This window comes from Ailuropoda melanoleuca, chromosome 3 (genome assembly GCF_002007445.2).
Source record: "Ailuropoda melanoleuca isolate Jingjing chromosome 3, ASM200744v2, whole genome shotgun sequence".
Lineage (NCBI taxonomy): Eukaryota > Metazoa > Chordata > Mammalia > Carnivora > Ursidae > Ailuropoda > Ailuropoda melanoleuca.
Window position 1 is genome coordinate 79501485 of NC_048220.1, and position 21068 is coordinate 79522552.

Below are 21068 nucleotides of genomic sequence, written 5' to 3' on the forward strand. Positions count from 1 at the left end.
ACTGACCCAAAAATGCAGGCAGAAAAAAAAAGAACTCACAAGTAAATGTCTCGATCTGCTTATTTGTCACATTTTCCCCCTTGGTCTGCTTGCAGCTGAGGACATATGCACAAAGCAGGCAAATGCAACCTATTTCTGATCTAACCTCAGCGGCTGCTCTGACTTACCAAAGGATTATACAGGGGCAAGAAAGCAGGAGCATAGCCTTTGGCCAAGTAGGACAGCTGTTCATGGTCAGAAGACCTGAATTCAAGTCCCAGCTCTAACACTTTCTGGCTGTGTGATCATGGGCCAGCCACTGCCTCCTCCTTAAGGGAGGTCATGCATTGGTGATTTAATTTTTAACTATTCATTGATTCTAAGTACAAAGCAGTCTATAAACAGATAAGCTCCTTCCACCAAGTTGCTTTGGCCATGCTCTCCTAGCCTCCTCTGGTATCTGTTACTGGAGATGATGAGGCCCTGGGTTTTCATTAACCAAAAGGATTAGCTGTCAGGGAGAGACTAGGGCAGAACAAGATCATGTAGAGTGGACTTAGTGTAAGTCACAGTAGGGACTCGACATTTACCCCAATTCAGTTACAACTTGCTATCTACTTAGGCCTTACCAGTCTGTAGAAATACAACAGGCTTCCTTTGACCACATCGTTGATCTTGCTTGGAGATCCGGGCAGCGGTCACTGGCACTGTGGGGGCCACAGGAACTGACAAGAGAAAAATGGTGGAGGTGGAATTCTCTCCATAGTGGATTTGAGAGTAACATAAACTTCTGCGTCTACTGAGATCATGTTTTGCAGGTAGAAGAATAAATCAATTTAATATGTTTAGGCTCCTCTCCTTAGCTTCTTTGGGCTTATTCTGTGTAACACTGGCAATTCCCAACTTCCCAATCATTTTTGATCCAAATGTAGTGTTTTCATATAAAGGGCTACTGAACTTCCAGATGAGTCTGCAAGACCTATCAGTACTGCAGCTGAAATTTACCTTATTTATACTTACCTTGAGTGTTAACTCACTTACCTATGCAGGAGAGAATATAACAGAGCATTGGACTCCAATCCTGACTCCCTTACTTGCTATGTATGTTGCCCTTGGCAGTTACTGAACCTTTTGATGCCTTTTGGAGATTAGAATAGTCTACCTCTAAGAATTTTTGTTGGGATTAACTAAACTGATGCATATAAAACTACCTATAAAAATTCCTGGCATAGAGTATGCACTCAACAAATGGTAGCTGATTTACTCACTATCCTACATCTGTCTGCACCTCGTCTGTTCTTTATAACCCAAACAGCATTCAGCTGTTGAGTTACAATATAGCAAATTTGACAGTTTGGCAGTGGGCCTTATTCCTTGTCAAGCCCTGAATAAGACAGTTTCCAGGGTATGTTGGTTCTGGTCGGCCAGCACAGTTACCAAAACCTGTAAGATATTTTGCCGCAGAGGCCACACAGCCAGCAAGAAAGCAAGGCTTCAAAGCTGCCTGGTTTATGTTCCAATTTCAGGTAAAAACACACTGGATGTTGATGTGTGCAAGCCACAGAACACAAGGAGTAGAAGGGAAAGGTAATAAAAACATAGCACAGGAAAGAAGGTAAAACACTTTTAAGTGTTGATTTTTTTAAGCTCCCCATCTCTATCCTCATCTGCCATAAATGTAAATTTAAAGTAAAATAAAAACTGACATTCTGTAATGGCATCAAACCTAGGGTACTGCAATACCTCGGTCGAAGGATCCTTAGTCCAGGTCAGGAGGAAGAATTAATTGTTGAGGCCAAAGCCTGGTCAGTATGATGGTATGTAATGAAGCCCCTTAGAAAAGCTGTAGCACTTGGGGTCTTTTAACAAAACCAAAACCAAAAAGAAAACAAAACAAAAAAACAAAAAACAAAACAAAACAAAACCAAACCAGGAAGACAAATGGAATGAGGGCATAGCTTAAATACCTGGGAAGAATTTAAAATAGCATTTAAGGATTGAAATAAAAAGGAAACCCTCTGTCAAATATCTATTCCTATTGATGAAACAATTTGGGAGTAAGGTTCTCTACTCTTTGGCGTGATTACAATTGTTGAGGGCAAATGCCCATGGCTTTTTAAGGAAGAAATCCAGAGACTTTTGCAAAGGGTGGGGGCTGAGTCACTTACAGACAGGTGTCTACATTAGTGAGGACTTACTGGCTTAATAAACAAGGGCATGGGGCACCTGGGTGGCTCAGTCCTTAAGTGTCTGCCTTCGGCTCAGGGCGTGATCCTGGAGTCCTGGGATCGAGCCCCACATCAGGCTCCTCGGCTGGGAGGCTGCTTCTTCCTCTCCCCCTCCCCCTGCCTGTGTTCCCTCTCTTGCTGGCTGTCTCTCTGTTAAATGAATACATAAAATCTTAAAAACAAACAAGGGCATGACATACATCTCAGGCCACTCTTGGCAGAATAACTTATGGATCCCATATTATCAAGCAGTTCGGAGATTCTCATCAGATCTTTTTTGTTGTTATTTTTTCTTTTTTTATAAAGATTTTATTTTATTCATTTGAGAGAGAGAGAGAGGGCACAAGCAGCAGAGGCAGAGGGAGAAACAGCCTCCCCGCTAAGCAGGAAGCCCGATGAAGGGCTTGACTCCAGGACCCTGAGATGATGATCTGAGCTGAAGGCAGACAACCAACTGAGCCATCCAGGTGCCCTTCATCAAATCTTAATGGTGACTAAGACACTTTACTAACCAGGACATTAGAACTTTGGTCAGCAGTACATAACTTAAGGCAAAAATGTCTCTTTGTAACAATTTAGCAAAACAATACGGCAAGGAAAAACAAAATATTTTTTCAAAATTTTGAACAGCAACCCCCACCTGCCGTTTCTTTTCCTCATTTTTAAAATTCAGACTGCATCTCAAACAAGTTATTTAAATATTAACAATGATCAGATAGGCTGCTCCTACCCAGGAGGGTGGCATGAATAAGAAAGAACCCTTGAGCTCTTAAGAACCAGGACTCAATTTTTTAATTTGTGAAATTGGAACAAAACCACCTATACTGCAAATTCATTGAGGAGTAAAACAAAGAGCCTAACACAATGTCTAATACTTAGCACTTCGTAAATGAAACGATTCTTATAATGTAAAAGTGCATTCTTTTTCTGGGCACCTGGGTGGCTCAGTCGGTTAAGCATTCTGCCTTTGGCTCAGGCCCTGATCTCAGGGCCCCGGGCTCGAGACCCACCTGGGGCTCTCTGCTCAGTGGGAATACTGCTTCTCCCTCTGCCCCTCACCCCTGCACCCTGCTCTTTCTCAAATAAATAAATAAATATACATTTATACATTTTTTTCAATGAATCTTAGTAAGAAGAGATGCTGTGTTATAATCAAAAGAAATCATAGTGGCTTGCAGAATTTCTGTTACTGCAGTGAATGGCTAAGAGGTGGTACCTTTCTAAAAAGATAAAGACCTCCTTCTTCCATTTTTCACTATAAAAACTATATTGATTATAAACTAAAAATACAAGATTGAATACATGGCCATATCCAGGCATGCAGCCTTTTAGTAAAATTATTGGTTAAATTTTATTTATTTTAATAAAGTTCCCCTGTCAAAATCTTTCAACTTCTGAGAGGTAATTAAGATACTTTTATGATTTTCATCTGAAATATGTTCATCAATCCTCACAGGTAGTTCCAAAATCAAACAATGATGGAAAGCAACGCTATTTCCCCATGACTTTGCGTATCAACGAAGAACATTTTTTCTCAAACCTTTTCCTATGCACAACCAGTAGTACTGAACCTATAAAAGTTAGATTCATTATAGAGAAAACAAGCACAACAATTAAGTGACTTGTCAAGGTCATGGTACGTCAAATATCGCAATTTTTGAGAGGAAAAATAGTAGAGTCTAAGAATTATAAAAATGAGCCTGACATCACAAATTCTAGGGCAGATTAATAAACAGATGGCATGCGAGCAGAGACAAAAGAAGGTAGTGTTGTTTCACTAAGAATAAGACATTTCCAGCGAACTTCATTTCCTCTCTGGATTTAATATATTAGCAGATTAGGCTACTTCCATAGACAGTCCTATCTGCTTGTCTGCCAAACATGACATTTCTTGTGTCCTTTCAGGAAAAGATGAAGAACCACGAGCACGTGTTGGTAGTTGCCTCAACAGCTGTACCTGAAGTACTGATAAATGGATCAAAGTCACCTGGAGCACAGCCTCTAGTGGCATTCTCGTGAGGGTCTGCATTTCATCTTGTTCTATTCAATATTTATAATTAACTTGAACAAAGCCACTAAATACTAAAGGCATGCTTCGTCAAAACTGAAACAGACACAAGGAAAGAATCAGAACTCGTAAGGACCTTCACAAGTTCATCGAATAAGGATGAATGCAGTGCTTCAATGAGGCTACGGAGAAATTGTAGAAGTAATTTTAGGAATGGATTTGGCTTACCAGCAATGTCTGTTAAGTTCAGCAAGAGACAACAGTATGACATGCTTCCCTAATGGTGACGGTAACAGATAACATCAACATATTCCAATCGTTAAGTCATGAGAATCACTGAAGTTGGCAATAAAGCCTCTGGACCCTGCTCTTCTCAGACCACGGAAGAACCGTATTTAGTGCTGAGCAATGTATTTTGAGAGGGATTGAAAGTGCCAATGCCAGGTTGGTGTGGAACGGACATCACGTAAGAACTGGGAAAAATGTGAAGTCTGAGGGAAGGTGTGAAGAGGTGACCACACACAAGAGACAGGACTTTTCTGTCTAGTGTCACATGTGTGCTATTTATAAACACACGTGGGCAACACTCTTCTAACAATGAAATCCATCCTTGTAGTAACGCTGAGTGGCTCTAACTCCGGAAGCAGTGGCTGAATAAAAATCGTATGACAATTATAAAAGGATTTGGCACTAGAGAAGAGGTGTGCCAACCCTGTCTCTAGTTCCGAGACTCTTTCTCTAGCTTGTGTTTATTCTATTAAGGGGGAATCACAATTCTAAATATTCTAAGCTTCTAAACAAAATTAATGATTCGTTTTCTAATTTAACGTGTGCATAACCTATCAGCACTCAATCTACCCTTCTGAAATGGGTGAGGTCTTTGAACCTTTTGTAAGTCATGAGGAATCTTCCTCACCAGGTAGATTTGATAACAATCCTATGTCCGATCTGGAGGAAGCCACTGAGGCAAGGTGGTCCTCTTTTCTGGAACTTTGAGGGTTTCTGCAATCCTGAGTCACTGTGGGAAATCAGGCCCTGCTGAACCCACAGGATTGCTGAAAATATAGGCAGGAAAGGGCAGGGACTACTCCTTCAGAGCCCTTCCAGAAGTCCATCAACAACTTCTGTATAGCTGGGCTCTCTGTTAGGGCCTTCTTAGTTCACAGTTCAAGGACCATGAAATCATATGCCCAGGAGCCTATTCCAGACTTTAACAGCTGTGTTCTTTGCCATTAATGCTAAATCCTCCAGGGGCTTAAATTATAGAAGTGATGTGACTGCACAATTAAATATTAGAAATGACCACTGAGTACATCCTGTTTATTGTTTATGATTTACACGGAAAATGATGGACTGGGGTTGTTGAACAATAAACCAATCATTACATTTAGACCTGGGCTTTTGAAAACTTGCATTCCATTTTAACAGTTCATATATATTTAACAGCTTATATATAAATCCAAATCACAAATAATCTTAAGAGTTAGTTAGCTCAGAGATAAACAATTAAGAAACACAATAGAAAACCACATGGATCTACCTTTAAATATCAGCATTCATATTACAAGGAAGAAGAAAATGTTTAAAAAAAATAAAATTAGGTCAAGTCACTTAACATAGAGAATAAGAGAAACAATATTTTTATCAATATTTATACTTATTCCTAATTTACCTTCATATATTCTTAACTTTTCCAAAAGAATCTAAACAGTATTTCAGAGGATCAAACAATATTTTGGCATCTGAACTTTTCCGCCTCTGCTTGTATCAACTTGTTACAATGAAAATCCTAAAATCTGAATTTTCTTAAAAAAATTTTTTTTAAGCCAACTCTTTTTCAACTTTTCTCCTTCATAGCAGCTGTTTATAGATAGTAGGGAGCCAAGAATGAAGGAGAGAAACAGATGGAGAGCAAAAAGTACAACCGCTATCTTAAGTTCAGCTCTCAACACTACTGGTTGAGTTTGGAAGCCAAACCTCTTAACAACTGGCAGATAATAGCTAAATCTTAACAGGCAAAGAAGAAATATTTTCTTTGGGACAGCTGCTACTAGGAGAAGAAAACTGACGTCCCTTAATACTGCCTAAATATAATTTGTGGCTTACTACAGAGCAATCTGTAGCAATGTCAGTTTAACCAGTAAGCATCATAACCGATCAGTATTAAAGGAAACAAACAACAACAAAAAAGAAACAAGAAAAGGAAAAGAAAAAAAAAATCACACTAGCCACAAAGTTCCACAATATACACATGAGAATTAATTTTAATCTGATTTGACTCCTTGACACTAACTGATCATCAATGAAATATGGTATGGAAAGATCACAGAGTAGAAAACAAGCAAAGATTAGTTTATACAACAGTGACTATATACATCAGAAGGAAAACATGCTAGCTAATGCAACATTAAGGCCTGAATGTAAGCATTTCCAAAGTCACAGAAGCCCCAAAGAACCCCTAAATTACAAAGTCACCACATTACATGCATGCAATGTTCAGTTTTGTTTTACCCATAAAAGGATACACAGTATTTTGCTGTAAATACCAGACACACATTTACAATATATGCAAAAATTAGAATGCAAGTGTTATGTTCCTTATATTTAAGCCTCAAATGTGCCAACAGTGAAAATTCATTTAAGAATGGAGAAAAGAGATGGAATATAAATACTCAGAGAAATTACACAAATAAAATGTAATTTTGCATTTGGGAAGCCATATAAATACTCCTTTTACGTGTCCAAACTAAATTATCAATGTACTACTCAGATGGATGTACACTCACTACGTGCTTTACAATTTTACTTGCTCAAATGTGGTATTATTCTAACACCTATCATTCTCTGGTGCTGACAGCAAATCACATCTGTAAGTTAAATATTATGTCCATTTGTACATATTTGCCTACTGGGTGTGATCACCTAAATGAAAAGCTGTGCAATCTTATTTTGGGGTTATATAATTATGGATGACCCTGAGGGCCAAAGTTCCCCTAAAAACAACTAAGGAAAGCTCATTTCCTCACTATTATAGAAGAATCTGAACAGAACTCTTTTAGAGGGCAAATCGGGGGTCAGGGTCATCTTTTCTCCTTTAGAGAAAGGTAAAACAAGAAAGGAACCGTGTTACATGTTCAGTTCTGCTCATAGTCACTAGATGATCATATAATTTACTCCCTTTTCACCCAGGGCTTAATTTGGTTTAATTCAAAACAACCCATTTTTATTATTTATTTCCAGGTGAATAATTTTATCAAAATAAATTAGTGTAATGAAACAAATGCTGAAAATGTACTATGACTAATCCTTGTTCAGAAATACTTTAAAGGAATAAATTATAACACAGTAAGCTTTAGATATGTTGTAAAAAGATGCGGCTAAATCTGTCCTATACCCCATCAATGTTATACTTTATAAAAGTTGGTACCATTAAACTTCTGGTTTTTTAAGGATCAGATTTCCTCTTGGGATACAACAGAATGAATGTTTAAACACTTTGATGCACGTTTTCAAACTTTCTAAAATATTTCAGAACCAAAATTACTTTAAACAAACTGTATCTTTTATAAATTTATAAATATACTTATTTATAAATTTATAAATTAAAAAAACAGTATTTATTTAACAAATGTGCCATGAATGTTCTCAAGTATACTGTAACCAGTAGAAAGGATTTCATAAGGCCATCTAATTCGTCTCATCATACTAAACACTGAGCATACTAGATTGTTCAGAAGCTTTACTAACCTTACCTCAAGCACCAACCATAGTAAAACATTCATGCTTTTTGCTAACCTTACTTTAAGCACATCCACCATTTAGAAAAAGAAAAAAAAATTATTTTACTATCTAACCATTCCAAGGGGATTACATTTAAGATTTTAAAATTTTGTGATGTTTAAGCCAAAATTCTGGCCTTTGTTTGGCAGTCTAATTTTAAGTCCTAATTTTAAGGAAAGATGGAAGAGTAGACACCTTCCTAAAAAAAACAAAAAAAAAACACTCAGTATTATGAACCAAGAGGTTCTGATGTAGCAAAAGCAAAGTGACCAATGAAAAAAAGCATGTTTTAGAATTCTTTTTATTTCCAATGAAACCAAATTTTACTACTGTTGTGATCAGTCTTCACATTTGATGCAAATAGGAGAGCTTAATTATAATCACTCAGTGGCAGTACTTCAGACAAAACCAATAATATGTGCCACATATATGATTATTTCTTCTGGAGAGAGTTAATTGGTAAGCTTGGCTTTACAATTAATACCAACATATTCAACTAAAGAAAATGGATGCAGTGCTTCAACATTCAGCTTGAAAATGTTTAGTACTTTCTGCGAACCTAAATTTAGTTTAGAAAGGTTAATATTCTTCTTTCTAAACTATGGCATAGACTATATATAGCATTTTAAATTTATTTATATATAATTATTTGCACATCAGATTGAGAAGGAATTTGCAGACTGATTTTGACAGAGTGATCTCATTCAAGCGTTAAGGTTTAGGGGGCTTCCGCAGAGCTGTCGCCAGAAGGGGGGGCCTCCTGGTCAGGCTCCGAGGATGGAGCTGCCGATGCCTCGATGACAGCAGGTGGGAAGTGGCGGCGGCACACAGGGCACGTTCCCGACTGGAGGGGGAGGAAAACAAGGTCAGAGCCAAAGGAAAGGTCTTAACTGCCACACAATATCTTAGCAAAGAAAAAGAAAACAGTATCTGTTACACAAAAAACAAATCAAATAACAAAAACTAAATCAACTTTAACCCACACAATCCAGAGACACAAAATTGTGATGCTATTTCCTCTTTATCCCAATCAGATTCTAATTTCTTAGGTGGTGAGAGTGTCTCCTCATTGTGTTTGTATCTTTCAGTCAGTCGTCTTTCATTTAGAATTAACGGAGAGTCTACTACCCTCCTTGCCCAGCACTGCTGCCATGGGGGAGTGTGAGCGAGGTGTCACAAGGCACGTCCTCACCTGAACTGAAGTAGTTTTATTATTTACTCCATGATGCCTACGTTAGAGAAACCACAGACCTAATTAATTCACATATTTGTATCACCAAATCATCCCCTAGGATGGTCCTCCCTTACATATATTGAAGCCTCACTTAAGTTTATGTCAAAACAGATGGGCCTCACACCTTCTTTATTAGCCATATAACTCCTTTTCAAGAAGACATAGAGAGTTAAGTGCCTGCTAACTAGGAAGGAAGATGGGACAGGGAAAGCAGTCATGCTGTGAGTACATCCTTGGACCAAAGATTATAGAGACGTGTCATCTGGTGATAGATTATCCCCTCGAGAATATGTTTTTTCCCCTCAAAGAGGCAGCCCTGATAGAAATCATGCTGTTGAACAAAGATTTGTATCTTGGGGATCTTTTCCCCAGAGGAAAGGCTTTTTCTTGATGGGAAAGAGACCGAGGAGATTATTACTTTGGGTTATAGCCAACTCAATGACAAATCAAAGCTGTACAACATATATAATGTTTACAATTCAAGAATTTAATTTAGCAAGCACTTATTGTGCACCTGCCATACAGACTGGGGGTGAACAACAACATTTTAGAGTCACATCAATGTGGTCTCAATCAACCCATACCAGCTGTATGATGGTTGATTAACCGTCCCTGGATGATTAACAATCACTGGAAAACGAATAAGGATATGTCCCAGTATGTCCCAGAGTTATTGTGAGAATTAAATGAGAAAATACACAAGTCATCTACCACCGCCTGACACATAGCAGGAACATTTAGATCCTTCTTAAGGCTTAGATACTATCATGGGAATTTAAATAAAGGGTATATGAAGGACAGAAAAGGTGGAATTTAAGCTAGCCCTACCTAGATCATCTAATCTTACAGATGGTACGGGGGAAAACTACACCAGCTAAGCAAACATAAACAAATGTACAGACGAGTAAATATGAATAAACATGCTGGGGGCTAGATCACAAAGGCCTTGAAAGCTGAGAGAGAAACTTCAAACTTTATAATGGAATAGTGAACATTTCTGCATTGGATTTTACAAATCTTAAGTAGAACTTGGTCATCCATGAAGTGGCAGTAGAAGGGTAGCAACAGCAAAGAAAGGAAAAGGAAAGAAGAAAGGAAAGGAGGAAGGAGGGGAGGAAGAGAGGAAGGGGAAAAGGAAGGGAGTGGCTATAGGGAAGAGAGGGAGTTATATCCCTAAATAAATAAGCTGTGAAAGTGATTTGGGAATTTCTACCTTACTGCCTGTAAATATACTTTATGTTAAAATAGAGTTCACAGAGAATATTTAGGTAAGACTCTTTCTTTTTTTCTTAAGTAATTTAAATGTTGTTAAAAATTATTGGGTAAATATTTAGGAAGAATATATATAGTTGGAATAGGAGGTACCTGGTAGGTGATTACATATTTCTCATATACATTTTCAAAGACATTGATTTGTATTAGCAGAATATCTGTATATTATTATAGTACTTTGAGTAGTGCCAAAGGCTTTTTTTTTTGCTTGTGATATTTTTGAAAACACAAATTTCAGGGATATGATTAAAGATCTAATTAGCTTTATCCTAAAATGATTTTTTGATATTTAATCATTTCCAAAAGTGATTAAATATGTCAAGCAATTAGTGTTGTCTATATTGTTTTTTTTAGAAATGTTAGTAAAATAGTTTTATATTATCATTATCTGTAATCATTAAGAGGTAATCAATTTTTAACACTTAATTAAAAAGTACTATGAGTATGCAGCTAAATAAAATAGGTGTAAAAGATACTATCATCATTAACTTTCAGGAGGAACTATTAAAATATTAATTCCAAAAAAAGTAAAAATAAAACTCACCTTCTGTAGCCAAATTGAGACACAAGGTTTGTGAAAGAAATGGTGACAGGGAAGCTCTGTTGCTATATCATCCTTAATATACTCACTGCAACAGATTGGACAGCACTGCTCCTGACCAATCGCTGAAAACAAAAAATAATCTTATCAATCCCACAGAGTTTGATTTTAATAAAACTGAAAATCAACATATTAATTCACAGATGATACCTATGATAGACAGAAGACCCAATCTTTGAAAAAGTAATTTGCAAACATGTTTCTGCAATACATGACAATTTGGAATTTAATAAATATTGCTTTTATAGAAAAGTTGGCTGGGGCACATTTGTTTCAGCCCATGACTTAATAAATTAAAAATATTCTTCTACTAGGTGAAAGTTTGTCAGAATCTGGTTTCACAGAAAAACTGATGAAAGTTTCTAACAGTCAGTATTTTCTCTTTCAGGTGCATTGATAATATACTTAAACATGCAATGTGTCATTTAACATCAAAGATCAACTTTGTCCTTACCAGTGTGGTCTTCAAGAACAAGGGTCTCTGGAAGACCATCAATGCTCTCCTTACTGGCTGGTGGATTGGCCACCTCAACATCCACTGCAAGAGACTCTAAATGTGCCAGTGCAGTCTGAAAAAGACATCAGAGTTCCTTGTTAGAAAACACTTTAAAACAGTAATAAACTATTTTTAAGGTATCTTTCAAAATTATATGCACCACTATTCTCTTCTGCCTCAGTCCCCTGCCCTTTTTGTCTCCTCCCAAAAGGAACCACCATCACACCAAAACATCAAAAAACATAACAAAAGAAGCACCGTACTTTTCACAAGAACAACAAAAACCTATCTTGTCTCAATAACCATCTACTTGCCCACCATATTTGTATCTTCAGAAGAGTGGTTACCTCTTCCAACTTATGTGTTCCTGTGTGGAATCAGCAACATGAAAAAAAGTAAACACTTTTGGACAGGCTCAACATATGAAAGATAAAATATGACTGAGGTTACCTGATGATGTTCAAGGTATAGAAGCAAATAATGTATTCCTGAATGGCTGTATCTATCATGGCATAGAATCAGCACACCCACATGATGAGTTCACTAATATTACTAGGTTATCTGGGATGTGAACTTTATATAGGGGTTCAATGTCTATATAAAGCTACTATTCTAACAAGGATGAAGAGAACAACAGATCATATGACCTCCTACTATAAACCTTTTGTGGTTTGATTAGCCTTCTGGATACAATTAAATTAGAACTACAGGTGGGATTTATGGTCATGGGATCCAAAAGGTAGAAAACAAAATACCCATCAACAGATGAATGGATAAACAAAACTGTGGTAGGTAAAGTAAGTATACAGTCAAATTCAGAGTATTATGATACTATAATGTGGTAATGTGTCAACTGCTTTATTCTAGTATAAAGGTTAAAGGACAAGAGTTATCACTATAGCTACAATAATTTGTTAACGATATACAATATAAAAAGAGGTAAATTATAACATCAAAAATATAAAAGGGAGGAACAAGAGTAGAGTTTTTGTATGTAATATAAGTTTAGTTGTTATCACCATAAAATAGAGTGTTAAGATATTTTACGTAAGCCTCATGGTAACCAAAAAGCACAAATCTATGTTAGATTCACAAAAGACAGAGAGAAGGAAATCAAACAATACCACTATGGAAAATCAAGTCACAAAAGAAGGCAGCAAGAGAGGGAGAAAGGAAAAAGAGAACTACAAAATAGCTAGACAACAATTAGTAAGATGGTATTAGTTAAGTCCTTACTTATCAGTAATTATTCTAAATGTCAATGGACCAAATTCTCTAGGCAAAAGGCACAGAGTGGCTGACTGGATTGAAAAAGCAAGACCCAACTGCATGCTGCCTACAAGAGACCCACTTCAGCTTTAAGGACACACAGGCTCAAAGTAAAGGGATGGAAAAAGATGTTCCATGAAAATGGAAACCAAAGAAAGCAGGGGTAGCTACACTTGTATCAGAAAAAATAGACTTCAGGCCAAAAGTGGTAACAAGTGACAAAGAAGATTATTCTTTAATGATAAAGGGTCAATTCATCAAGAGGATATAATAATGACAAATAAATATGCATCCAACATTACAGCACACCTAAGTATATTAAGCAAATAAAAGCAGATCTGAAGTGAGATAATACAACAATAAATAATAGTAGGGGACTTTAATACCTCGAAGAATGGATCATCCAGATAGAAAATAAAAAAGAAAACATTAGACCCGAACTACATTTTAGATAAAATAGATCTAAGAATATACAAAACATTCCATGTAACAGCAAGAGACTACACATTCTTCTCAAGTGCACACAAAACATTCTCTAGGAGAGATCATAAGACAGGTTACAAAACAAGTCTTAGCAAATTTAAGAAGACTGAAATCATACCAACTCTCTTTCTGACCAAAATGGCAAGAAACAAAAAAAATCAACTACAGAAAGAAAATGGGAAAATTTACAAATACGTAAAAATTAAACAACACACTCCTGAACAACCAAAGGGTCAAAAAAGAAATAAAAAAATATCTTGAAACAAAAGCAAATGGAAACAACACGTCACCACTTCTAGGATGAAGCAAAAGCAGTTCTGAGAGGGAAGTTTATAGTGATAAATGCCTACATTAAAAAAAAGATCTCGAATAAACAACCTAACTTTACACCTCAAGGAAATAGAAAAAACATGAAGTCAAAAGTTTGCAGAAAGAAGTAACAAATATTAGAGCAGAAATAAATGAAACAGAAATCAGAAAAATAATATATCAACAAAACTAATAGCTGTTTTTTAAAAAAATAAACCAAAATGATAAATATTTAGACTAAGAAAAAAAGAAGAGACTCAAATAAAACTAGAAATGAAAGAAGAGAGGTTACAGCTGACACTACAAAAATACAAAGGATCATGGGAGACTACCATGAATAATTATACACCAACAAATTGGATAACCTACAAGAAATGGGTAGATTCCTAGAAACATACACAACATGCCGACATCAAGAAGAAATAGAAAATCTGAACAGACTAACATAAGTTAAGAATATTGAATCAGTAATCAAAAATTTCCCAACAAAGAAAAGCCCAGGATTGGATGGCTTCCCTAGAAAATCCTATCAAACATTTAAAGAATTAAAGCCAACCCTTTTCAAGAAGCTCCTCTAAAAAAAAATGAGAGAGGGAACACTCTCCAACTCATTTTATGAAGCCAGCATTATCCTGCTTTCAGAGTCAAATTAGGATGTAAGAAAGAAAATTACAGCCCAATAACCCTGATGAACATAGATGCAAAAATCCTCAACTAAATACTAGCAAGCTGAAAGCAACAGCACATGAAAAGGATCATACACCATAATTAAGTGGGATTTATCCCTGGATGCAAAAATGGTTGCAACACATGCAAATCAATAAATATGATATACCACATTTAAAGAATAAGAGATAAAAATCATATGATCATCTTAATAGATACAGAAAAACACATTTGAGAAAATATATCACTCTTTCATGATAAAAGCTCTCAACAAATTAGGTATAGAAGGAACGTACCTCAACATAATTAAGGCATCCATATATGACAAGACCACAGCTAATACCATAATCAACAATGAGAGGCTGAAAGCTTTTCCTTTAAGATCAAAAACAAGACAAGGATGCCCACTCACCACTCCTATTCAACACTGTACTGAAAGTCCTACCCAGAGAAATCAGGCAAGAAAAAGGAATAAAAGGCATCCAAACTGGAAAGGTGTCTTTGTTTGCAGACATCATCTTTTATATAGAAAATCCTAAAGACTCCACCAAAAAGCTGTTAGGCCTAATCAACAAATTCAGGGAAGCTGTATGGTACAAAATCAAGATATATTAATCAGTTGTGTTTCTATACACTAACAATGAAATATCTGAAAAAGAGATAAAGAAAACAATCCCAATCCCAATGCATCGAAAGCAATAAAATGCTTAGGAATAAACTTAACCAAGAAGGTGAAAGATTCTGTTTATTGAAAATTGAAAGATGTAAGAGACTGAAGATATAATGGAAAGATATTCCACGTTAAGGAACTGGAAGAATTAGTATTAAAATGTCCATATTACCCAAAGCAATCTATAGATTTAATGTAATTCCTATACAAATTTCAATGAAATTTTTCACAGAAATAAAAGAAAATCCTAAAATTTGTATGAAACCGCTGAAGACCCTGAATGGCCAAAGCAAAGAACAAAGGCATCACACTTTCTGATTTTAAACTATATTACAAAACTGTAGTAATCAAAAACAGTATGGTACTGGCATAAAAACAGACACATAGACCAGTGGAACAGAGTCAAGAACCCAGAAATACATCCTGGAATATATGGACAATTAGTATTTTTGACAAGGGAGCCAGGAATATTCCCTGGGGAAAGAATGATGTCTTCAATAAATGACATCAGAAAAATCAGATAATCACATGCAGAAGAATAACTGCATGCATGAAATTGGACCTGTATCTTAACACCTCTCACAAAAATTACTCCAAATGGATTAAGGACTTAAACATAAGATCTGAAACCATAAAATTTCTAGAAGAAAACACTGGTCCTTGACACTGATCTTGCCAATGATTTTTAGGTATGACAACAAAAGCACAGCAACAAAAGGAGAAATAACTAAGTGGACTACTTTAAATTAAAAAGCTTCTGCATATCAAAAGAAACCACTAACAAAACGAAAAGCCAAACTAAAGAGTGGAGGAAAATATTTGCAAATCATGTATCTGATAAGGTGTTGATATCTGAAACATGTAAGGAACTCATATAACTCAGTAAAAAAAAAAAAAATTTAAAAATGGGTAGAGGAAATGAACATTTTCCCAAAGAAGACACATGAACGAATAAGTACATGAAAAGATGCTCAACATCACTAATCACCAAGGAAATGCAAACCGAATCACAATGAGGTACCACCTCACAACAGTTACAATGGCTATCACCAAAAAGCAAGAAATAACGTGTTGGCAAAGATGAGGAGATAAGGGAACCCCTTGGAGACTGTTGGTGGGAATGTAAATTGGTATAGCCAATATGGAAAACAGTATAAAAGTTCCTCCAAAAATTAACAGAACTACCATATGATCCGACAATTTCACCTCTGAGTATATATCTAAAAACGAAATCAGGATCTTGAAGAGATATCTGCACTCCTATGTGCACTGCAGTATTATTCACAACAGCCAAGATATGGAAACAACCTAAGTGTCCATCAACGGATGAATGGATACAGATGAGGCACCTATATATACACACTGGAATTTTATTCAGCCATAAGAAAGAAAAAAAAAACTGCGAAGTGAAATGAGTCAGAGAACATAAGTATTGCATCATACAATTTAAATGTGGAATCTAAAAAATCTGAACTCACAGAAACAGAGAGTAGAATGGTGAGGAGTAGGGGAAGCAGGAAGATGGTGGCCAAAGGGTACAAACTTCCAGTTACAAGATGAATAAATTCTGGGGATCTAATGTATTAACATGGTGATATAATTAACAATACTGTATTATATACCTGTACTGTATTATATACCTGTACTGTATTATATACCTGTACTGTAATACAATACTGTATTATATACCTGAAAGTTTCTAAGAGTAAAAACCTTAAATGTTCTTACCACAGGAAAAAAATGGAAATTATGCGAGGTGATGGAGGTGTTAACCAACCCTATAGTGATAACCACTTTGCTCTATGTAAGTGTATCAAACGAATACTCTGTATACCTTAAACTTGTACAATGTTATATGTCACTTATACCTCAATCAAGCTGAGAAAAATGTGGTATATCATACAATGAAATATTATTCAGCTTTCAAAAGGAAATTCTGACACATGCTACAATACAACATGGATGAATCTTTAAAGCATTTGCTAAGTGAAATGAACTAGTCACAGAAGGATAAATACAGTATGATTCCACTTAAATGAGGTACTGAAAGTAGTAAAACACACAGAGACATAAAGTAGAACGGTGGTTCCATGGGTTGGGGAGAGGAGGAGGAGGGAGTTACTGTTTACAACGTAGTTAATGCTACTTAACTATATAGTAAATAATGGTAAGAAGGGTAAATTTTACATTATGTGCATGTTACCACAATAAAAAGCAAACTGAGCCTCCCATGTAGGAGGACGGTTCTGCCTGACAGTTAACGTTGCCCTCTCTTGGATGGCGGACGTAACCTTTGTCTACTCTTCCAGGATTTAGCCCAGATAATCTCACAATGACTTATGTCTTTCCAAAAAGGATCTGCGGGGACTTACAATAGAGGACAGGGCCAAGGCCTAAGGAAAGTGAGAACTAAAAAAGGGGAAAGCAAAAAAGGTTCATCATGAGTTAGTAAATAAAGTCAATAATCCTGAACACCAATTTAACACTGAATTTGCAGAGATTGCAAAAAGAAAAACAGTGTGCCAGGAAAGGAATTACTGATTCTTAGCTCCAAATTCACCTTTCATTTCTGTTCTGTTAAAATAGATCTGGGCCTTTTGAATATTTTTCCCTTTTTGGCCAGCATGAGGTTTTGTCAGTAGAGGGCTCTGGAGAGATCGCACGAAGGACTTTGCTTCTTGGTTCTAGTGGCCTTGCTGGGCAGGCCCCTGTAGCGGGTAACGGCTCCCTGTTGTGGGCTTATGCATCACAGATGACTTCTCCAGCATGAGGCTCCTCTACTGCGAGTGGCTTCTCCTGAGCCTGGCTCCAGAAGCACATGCCGTTTCTCCAGCGCCTGACAGACGCAGTGTAAGGTAGCCAGCAGCTTCCCCTGGCACCCATCTTGGGTGGCTTTGCAGCAGTTGCTTCCAGTTAGTCATCTCCCTGTAAACAGTTTCTCCAGCACTCCAGAGGGCAGATTTCCAGCAAGTTCTGCCAGCAGGGTAACACAAGAACTTCTCTAAGAGCAAAGGCTGTGTCCTCCCCAACAGTCTGGATCTCAGCCCTGGGTGGAGATGGGGGTGGGGTGTGTGTGCTCTACTGCAGTCCTAAGGTTATTCCTTAAATCTGCTATTCCTGCTTCTGGCCAACAGGAATGGAATATTATCAATCCAAAGCCTAATTACAAATGATCACATTAATCACAATCAAACTACCACTGTGGTCCACTGTAATAAGTGCCAACTAATACACGTGTCTTGGGAGCCCAGGTGCCTGCTGCACTTGACCTTAGGGCAATAATAATGACTATAAAATCTAATGTGGGAGGGATCCTTTAGAGTACCCTTGCTCACATACGAAGAGAAAAAGACAAACTCAGGCCCATTTACTCTCACAGCGAGGTACTGTATAAGAGCCACAGAGTTTCCATGATAGCCCTAGAACAAACATCTTATCTCTGAAGATCAAACACAAAATTTAACTGTGTGAACTACTGAATTAAAATGAGAGTTTAATCCTGTCTTGTCAAGTTTCTTAAAAGTTGTGTCACTGATTGGTTCAATCAGGATTCTGATATTTAAAATGCGAACATCTGGTTGGACTTAGAGGAAACAGACTATTTTGAATTCCCAAGTCACTCAGAGCCCCCTTTTTCCAGTAGAAATAGCATACAGACCCTCTGTATGCTACAGAAGAAAGCATACAGCTTTCTTCAACTTGAGAATCCTGTGATGTTCTCACTTGGAATGTACATCTCTTATTACTTCTATGCGCAATAGTGAAGTTACCAGAAAATGACAACATTCACCCCTCCCCCCCAAAAAAGCAGGATGATTGAGAACACATACTCTTCAGGAATGGAGATTTCGGTCACTCCACCAAGTAAAGAATCCTAACCAGCTGAGAGTCTTGCTGAAGGCACAGAAAATATGGAATGGGTTACCGAAGATGGAAACCACAGCTATCAATTACAGCCTGTGACCAAATATAAAAACAAGGACTAGTAGGCTTTGCATATTTTCTATCTGCAAATCATTTTCTTTTTCTCTCTCCTTCCCATTTTTATTTCATATAGCAGCTAACTTTACAACTTAATCTTTCTATAAGAGAATATTCAATGTGACTGACTGAATTTGTAGAGTAATTAATATTTAGTGATGGATATAATGACCCTTGGGAGTCTATTCATCTGTTCATTCTTGAGAAAGGCTATATCTCGTTAGGTGGAATAGTTGCATTGCTGTTGAACAGAGTTCAAATATGTGTAGAAAGGTGTATATGGGATCCAACTGGACCGTTCTCCAGTTATCAATTATTGCTCCTCAAATCCAAATTCACTATTTTTGTCAGCTCTGTGAAAATGGATTTGGGCTATTTAAGTATTTTCCTCTGATAGCTGTCACACCGTTAACTAAGCTTTGTTCACAGAAGACACTGAAGAGACACGGCAGAAGGAAAAGGGCTTTGCTTCTAATCCCCTTGTGCCTGCTTGACACAGGCTTCCATGGCATGCATGGTTTTCTCCAGCAGCAGACTTCTGCAATGCCCACAGCTTCTCCAGCATCTAGCTCTTATAATGCATGCTGCCAGCAGCACTCAGTGGCCAGTAGCTTCCCCCAGCATCCACCTTGGACAGTTCTGTAGCAGAGTGCTTCCAGTTAGACATCTCCCTATAAATAGGTTTCCCCAGCAGCACCCCAGGGCTGATTTCCAGCAAGTTCTGCCAGTCCAGCACTCCAGTGACTTCTCTGCCATTCAGCAAGCCACAGCTGTGCCATCTCCATCAAAGTCTGAATCCCAGCCTTGGAATGGAGTGGGGATTCTTTCTTAGGTGATCTGAGCCCGACATGTGGTGGCCATTCCTTACATGTGCTTTTTCTGTATTCTTTAGAAGTATCTTTATTCCTTACTAATTAAATCCTTGTTACTCTAATCCCCAATCACAGTTAACAATTCTTTATATTAAACTTTACCATCAGGAAATAGAAAATGGAAAGTAATAGCCTATTACTTGTCCCTTCTTTCTCATATAACTATAATCAATCTCCTCCAATGAATCTCCTCCAAATTGCCTGTGTACTTCTCAAGACATACTGTTAAGAATTCATCTGTCTAGTACCAGACATTAAAAAAAAAAGGTGGGGATACTATTTATAGCAAATTCCACTTTTGGTAGGATACTTATGCTCTGATACATGTTTGTCTCAATAGGTTCATTATTCCTTTCTGATGATTATCTGCACATTTGCAGTGCTAATACATACCTGGAATTTCACATATGTAAAAATAATTTACTGGCTTGGTACTGACAAATACTTAAGGTGATCTGGAGTCTTAAGCAACAAGAGTAAGAGAGACTGCTTTAAAAACACTGCTATGAAAATCGATAAAAATACAAAAATCTATCTACACCTCAGGCAGTATATTTTCCTAAGTTAGTCCAAGTGTCAGAAAGACAACAAAATAGACTAAATGGGACAACTCGAATATACTTGGGTTTAAAGTAGCATAATTCCTTGTCAGTACAAAATTTAGTTTTTAAAGAATAAATCTCAATTTAGTTTTGAAAGAATGAAGATTTATTAACAAGTGATTTAATATTGATTTTTGAATGATCACGGAATCCAGATTTGCTAGATGATTACCACCTGTTTGACTGATTTGAATAAATTTTTCAATAAAGCCACTTATTGAGAGCTTACACTGCATCAACGAAGTGCTTTAACATAATGTCACAATGATCCATAAGGTAAATTTTATTATTCCCACTTTGTAGATGCGGACCTGAAACTTAAGGAGGTTAACTGAATGGTGCAAGGTCACACAGCCTAAATTAGTCTATCTCACTCAAAAGCACGTGCTCTTACCTCACGGACTACTTTCCTAAGGCCGGTAACCCGGTGTAGATGAGGTGCTCTGTAAGTGTATGAAGACTTTCCAGGGGTCCATGGACATGGAGAGTCTTAAGAGACTCAATTTCAATTCAATTAACTTTCTTTCATAACCTTTCCTCATACTGATCTGCCTAAAAATGTACCTGCAGTCAAAGTAGCACGCTGGTTCTCCGTTCCCATATTCCTTTTTACATTAA

The 21068-nt window shown here is 37.0% G+C and overlaps 1 protein-coding gene across 4 annotated transcripts in view; it reads right to left on the reverse strand.

Moving 5' to 3' along the window:
• Window positions 1–5518: 5518 nt before the first annotated feature.
• Window positions 5519–21068, reverse strand: part of PJA2 (praja ring finger ubiquitin ligase 2) — a 78124-nt gene continuing 62574 nt past the window's right edge. For all 4 annotated transcript variants that reach the window (XM_034656603.1, XM_034656604.1, XM_034656605.1 and 1 more), the window contains 3 exons: window positions 11557–11671; window positions 11046–11167; window positions 5519–8839 (listed from right to left, as the gene is read on the reverse strand). In XM_034656603.1, coding sequence (XP_034512494.1) covers window positions 8714–8839; window positions 11046–11167; window positions 11557–11671 — 363 coding nt within the window. In that variant the 3' untranslated portion in view covers window positions 5519–8713. The remainder of the gene's footprint in view (window positions 8840–11045; window positions 11168–11556; window positions 11672–21068) is intronic.